Source organism: Sapajus apella, unplaced genomic scaffold, assembly GCF_009761245.1.
Source record: "Sapajus apella isolate SASKATOON/1434 unplaced genomic scaffold, GSC_monkey_1.0 scaffold48, whole genome shotgun sequence".
Lineage (NCBI taxonomy): Eukaryota > Metazoa > Chordata > Mammalia > Primates > Cebidae > Sapajus > Sapajus apella.
The window spans coordinates 13,766,319-13,772,614 of NW_022436988.1; the positions used below are offsets into that span (position 1 = coordinate 13,766,319).

At 35.0% G+C, this 6,296-nt stretch overlaps 1 protein-coding gene across 4 annotated transcripts in view; it reads left to right on the forward strand.

Moving 5' to 3' along the window:
* ABCA6 (ATP binding cassette subfamily A member 6) overlaps positions 1-4,269 on the forward strand; it is a 63,007-nt gene extending 58,738 nt beyond the window's left edge. For all 4 annotated transcript variants that reach the window (XM_032241891.1, XM_032241892.1, XM_032241890.1 and 1 more), the window contains 3 exons: positions 1,836-1,915; positions 3,710-3,765; positions 3,902-4,269. In XM_032241891.1, coding sequence (XP_032097782.1) covers positions 1,836-1,915; positions 3,710-3,765; positions 3,902-4,003 — 238 coding nt within the window. In that variant the 3' untranslated portion in view covers positions 4,004-4,269. The remainder of the gene's footprint in view (positions 1-1,835; positions 1,916-3,709; positions 3,766-3,901) is intronic.
* The last annotated feature ends 2,027 nt before the right edge of the window (positions 4,270-6,296 follow it).

Consider the following 6,296-nt stretch of genomic DNA (forward strand, 5'->3'; position numbering starts at 1 on the left):
ATTACAGGCATGCACCACCATGCCAAAACAGGTTTTTGATTATGGAGAAATACGTAGGCTTTATTCACTCACTGGTTTCCTTTTTGCTGTGTGAGAACTTCATGGTGATTTGACTTTATAATAAAAGTTAGGGACCTCAGAAACTGATTTATTCAGTATTCCAGATTCTAAGAGATTGAGACCTTACTCAGGAAGCTGTGTCACCTGAGGCAGCCCAGGTACACCCTCCTCGGCCACCCAGGTACACCCTCCTTGGCCATCCCAGGTACACCCCCCTCGGCCATCCCAGGATAATTCCCAGCTCCAGAGGCGGACTTGGAAAGACTTGGGGGAAGGAACTGCTGATGACCCGAACCCACACAGGATCACAGTGGCATCCTTCATGGGCCTCCTCAGAAATGCTTAACATATATAAATATTTAAAATTTAAAAGATGTAAATATTGAGGGTGAATTTTCCCCATAGGAAACAAATGGCAATTGAGATAATCAAAGAGTCTCTCTTTAGTAGAATTTTCATACCTTTCCAATGGAGACTGGAAAGGAGTGTGTGTGTGTGTGTGTGTGTGTGTGTGTGTGTGTATCTGTGTGTGTGTGTGTGTGTATGTGGTGTGTGTGTGGTTGTGGTGTGTGTGGTGTGTGTGTACATGTGCACATATCTGTATGTGTGTGTGTTTTTGTGTATGTCTGAATGTTATTTGGCAGAGGGCAAGAAGGTGGAGCGGAAATTGAATTTGAAATTCCCATGGAGATATTAGCACATCAAAAAATAGGATATAAAAACTACTATTTTATTTTAGCACAGTGTAAATGTAATTAAATTTTCTAAAATAGATATCAGAACATGTAACTTAGTCCCATTTCCAGGCATTTGGTGTCACAAATCAGAGAAGTGGTTTTGATATTGGTGGGAAGATCAAAAATGATAAGACAGAAGGAGCAGAGGATGATCTGAAGAGGGCCAATCCTGGATGTCTGGTCAAACTTAGTGCCACCTGGGAGCACAAAACCCCTGTTTGGGAATAAGCTGGGAATAGGGCATGAAGGTTTACAGCCAAAAGTAGCACACAGAAACAAAATCACTTCTGGCTCTTCCTTAGAGGTCAGGGAAGTATTTAAAGTGTTTTACGTCCTTCCTCTACTGCTATCTCCCACTCTCTGAACCTCATATTATTCTTTACAAGTTAGACTTCTGGGAGGAGGAGAAATCAAGGAGATTTGAGGTTTTCTGATTGGCAGCCCCAGCTCTATTGAGTTCCTTACTTCTGGATGGCCTTATGGCCTAGAAAGAGTCTTCAAAATAAAAATGTCTTCCCTACAGATCTTTCACCAATATCAACCTCCATCTCCAAGACTTGCCACTATTTATGGTTTTACAAAATATTCCTGAATTTACTTTTGTTTAAGTGTTCATATTTCCATTATAAATATAATGCAAATTACTGAAAATACAAGAAATAAAGAAAAAATTCATTCATTAAAAAAATGAATTAGCTTTCTGATGACAAAAATGAACATTTATTTTGGGGCTAATTCCCAACCTAATTTGAACTAATCAAAGGGAACAGTTTAGAATATCTGGTTTTCAACAAGCAAAGGTTTTGCATAAGCTGAGCGCATAAATAATTACACTGAGTTATTACCAGAAGAGTTGTCTGCAACAACCAGATGCCAAAAATTATTTTTTTAAGATGCTGTGATTTCATATTTAAGCCATACATTAATTTGCATTACTTTTATTTTAAGAAGAAAATTGTTGGTAATATCAATATTTACTTTGATGCTCATTTTCTCCCCTTGAAACTCAGAATTGAATATGACATTTTCTATTTTCAGGCATTCCTCCTTGTTAATCTATAAACTGCCCATGGCAGATGTTTACCCTCTATCACAGACCTTTCACAAATTAGAGTCAGGTAAGAGTGACCATATTCAAATAAATCTTTTGAAGAATCAACTGATACTAAAATAATAATTTAATGGAAGCTAATTATATAACAATTTTTAAAAATAGGCCTGTAGGGCATGACTTTTAATAATTCTAATGGTAGGTAATGGTGGGATTTAATCCCAATTTAGGTTAATCTGACTATGAAAAGAAGTTAATCTGCAGTGTAGGAACTGAAGCTGCAGCAAACACACATGCTTGACTGTTCTTACTGTGAAGCCATGACATTCCCCTCTAAAAGCCCCTTAGTGTGGCCTGCTTTGCCTACATGTATATAATCCATTCATACCAAGTGTCCCAAATTATTACTTTACTCCCTTTCTTTCCTTGCATATCCACCTCCTTCCTACTTTCTCCCTCAGTTGATTCCCTTGCTTTATATTTCACTAATAAAACAGAAGCAACAGAGAAAGTTTGCATCCATCCATCAACCTCCTTGTGTCTGTGCAGGTGTATTTGGCCTTCCTATTTGAATGATAGCTTCGACCGTCCCCTGCACTGTGTGTAACTCCTCTTGGTGAATTGAAATTGTCCACACTCTCTCTTCTGTCATCATTTTCTCTGCTTTCAACTGAATCATTCACAACAGCAAAACATTGTGGTGTAATTTCTAAGCACAACATAATGGTGAAGAGCTCAAACTCTAGAGCCTGTCTTTCTGGGTTCTCAGCCCAGCACTGCTGCTTACCAGCTGTAACATTGGGTGAGGTACTCATTTCCTGCATATCTGGATGATTCATCTCTACAACGATGGATACTATTAGGGCCCACTTGACCAGGTTATTAGGATTAAATGAGTAAATATTTTAAGTGCCTAGAACAGTACCTGGCTAATTGTGTTTGACATAATATACATCTCTGCTTTGTTCCTTCCATGCTAGACAGATGACTTTCTAGTTCTTCCTAAATGCTGCCAGACATGTAAGCTCCTGCCTCAGGACTTTGTACTTGCTAATCCTTCTTCCCAAAATTCTTCCTCCCAAACATCCAGGCTTCTTCCTCACATTTTCAGGTGTTGGTTCAATGATTAACTTATTACTGTGGCCTTTTCTGACCATCTGGTAAAAAAGAGTGCCTAGTGCTCCGTATTTATTTTTACCAGCTTTATTTTTATTTAAAGCCACTGCCATTAACTTTATTGTATATTTAAGTGCTTCTGTATTTAATGTTACTAGTTCATCTCACTAAAATGCAAACTACATGAAGGCAGGAGTATTTGTCTGTTTTCTTTACTGTTCTATTTCTGGCATCTAAGAGTGTCTCACACATAGTAGGTTCTTAGTATATAAATGGTGGAAATTAGTGTATAAATGGCTATGTGAATCTGGTGACAAGTGTTATGCAGACTTTTTGGTGGGGAAGTCCAGCAGAGAGATGATATAACAGATGAACTAGCTGAAGGGAGTATTGAGTTCTCTTAAAGAGGATGGGATAGGATCTTCCTCATGTGTAAGAATATTTTAATCAGTGATGTAGTTCTTCAAGGAACTTTTATATCTTCCAAAGACAGGCACTCAATACCAGAACAAATATTATTGAAACATAATATGAGAAAATTATAGTATCAATGTTAATATTGTATGTATTTCTATTAAATCTGTATGGCTTTCCTTATTTCATCCTTACCTCAAGCACTTGCTTATTTAGCCTTATCTTGTATTTATATTTATGATTTACATTTTTATTCTTTATGATTTTGAAAAAATTATTGGTAATAAATTGTATGCATCTACTATTAATACTAGTCTTATTTATTCTTCAGTGAAGCATAACTTTAACTTGGAAGAATACAGCCTCTCTCAGTGCACATTGGAGAAGGTAAGTCAACTGGTTTGACTTTGCATCATCCTGGTAAATTTCGCATGAAAGACACATGCATTTTCCTGTTCATTTGGAAGACCAACAACTTGATAATCTCTCTTTTTTCTTTCCTTCTTCTTTATCTCCTATTTAGGTATTCTTAGAGCTTTCTAAAGAGCAGGAAGTGGAAAATTTTGATGAAGAAGTTGATACAACTATGAGATGGAAACTCCTCCCTCATTCAGATGAACCTTAAAACCTCAAACCTAATAATTTTTTGTTGATGTCCTATGTTTTATGTGATAATTAATAGTATGTATAATTTTAAAGATCATTTAATATTAACATCAGGAATATTTTGTATATTTAGTTAATAAATAAATAAATTTTAAAATTATTCTTTCTCTAAAACATAGGGGTGATAGCAAACCTGTGATAGAGGCAATACAAAATATTAGTAAAGTCACCTAAAGAGTCAGGCACTGAGTATTGTGGAAATAAAACTATAAACTTAGAATTTTACAAAATATGACTTTTTCATCTTTTACTAAAACATTCTCTTGCTGAAATATGTGAAGGGTATGTTCAGAAGCCAAGAGCTCCAATGGCTACTTCATACCAGTTCATGATACAACAGGTATACAGGTTTTCTTTTATATATACAGGTACAACTCAAGAGTCTTCTGAAAATGTTCCAGAAATTGCTTTAAAACTCACAAGTATCAGGAGGTCCTTGGACATACAAATAGACAAACACACACATTGAAAAGTAGATCAAATATACTTCTCAAAAATAAAGGGAGTCACAGTAGTATTTATTCAGATTTTTAAAATTTTGAATACTCTTAACAATATTAACTTACTATTTTCAGGGTGTGCTAATTTTCCTTGTCATCTCTGAATAGTTTTCTGGTATTTGATATTATTTTGAAATAATTTCTCTCTTATGTAAGTGTATGTGCATGTACGTATATCTATATATTTCCACATCTTTTATATTATTTAATTTAAAAATATCTGTCAATTTGACATACAACTTTATTCTTTCCCTTAAAATAGCTATTTCATTCTGAATATTACCAAAAAATTTTCAAAGACCAAGAGTACTCCTGCTGTAACTTTTTGGTGTTCACATATTGTACACAGTGATAAGGGGTTCAATTCAACAAGAAGAGTTAACTGTCCTAAATGTATATGCACCCAATATTAGAGCACCCAGATTCATAAAACAATGATTTCTAGACCTATGAAAAGACTTAGAGAGCCAAACAATAGTAGGAAACTTCAACACACCACTGACAGTGTTAAACTTACCGTTGAGGTAGAAAACTAACAAAGAAATTTTGGACTTCAATTTGATATTTGACCAATTGGAACTAATAGACATCTAGAGAACACTCCACTGATCACCACAGAATATACATTCTTCTCATCTACACACAATACTCCAAGATTGGCCACATGCTCAGACACAAATCAAGTCTCATCAATACATTTTAAAAAATTGAAATCATACCAACCATATTATCAGACCACAGTGGAGTAAAAGCAGAAATCAATACCAAGAAGATCTCCCCAAATCATGGAATTACATGGAAATTTAAAAACTTTCTCCTGAATGACTTTTGGGTAAATGATGAAATTAAGACGGAAAAAAATTTTTTTTTAAATAAATGATAACAGAGACACAACATACCAAAATTTCTGAAATGCAGCAAAAGCAGTAAGAACGAAGTTTATAGCACTAAATACCTGCCTCAAAAAGTTAGAAAGATATCAAATTAACAGTCTAACATAACACCCGGTGGAACAGAAGAACAAGAACAAAATAACCCCAAAACTAGCAGAAGAAAATAAATAACTAAAATTAGTGCAGAACTAAAAAATATTGAGGCCCAAAAATCCACATGAAGAATAAATGAAACAAAAAATTGGTTTTTTGAAAGGATAAACAAGATCGATAGACAACTAGCTAGACTGAAAAAGAAAAAAAAGAGAAGATCCAAATAAGCACAATCAGAAATGACAAAGGTGACATTACAACTCAGAGAAATACAAAAGATCCTCTGAGACTATTATGAACACCCCAATGCACACAAACTAGAAAATCTAGAGGAAATGGATAAATTTCTGGAAACACGCAATCTCCCAAAATCCAACCACGAAGAAATTGAAACCCTGACAGACCAATACCAAGTTCCAGAATTGAACTAGTAATGAAAAACCAACCAACCAAGAAAAGTCCTAGACCAGATGGATTCATAACTGAATTCTATCAGACTTACAAACAAGAGCTGAGAAATTTTACGGAAACTATTCTAAAAATTCAAAGATGAGTGACTAGTCCCTAGTCATGTTATGAAGCCAGCATCACCCTAATAACAGAACCTGGCAAAGAAACAACAAAGAAAACTACAGAATAATATGCCTGATGAATATAGATGCAAATATCCTCAGCAAAATATAAGCAAACTGAATTTAACAGCCTATCAAGAAGTTAATTTATCATGATCAAGTTGCCTTAATTCCTAGGATGCCAGGTTGGTTCA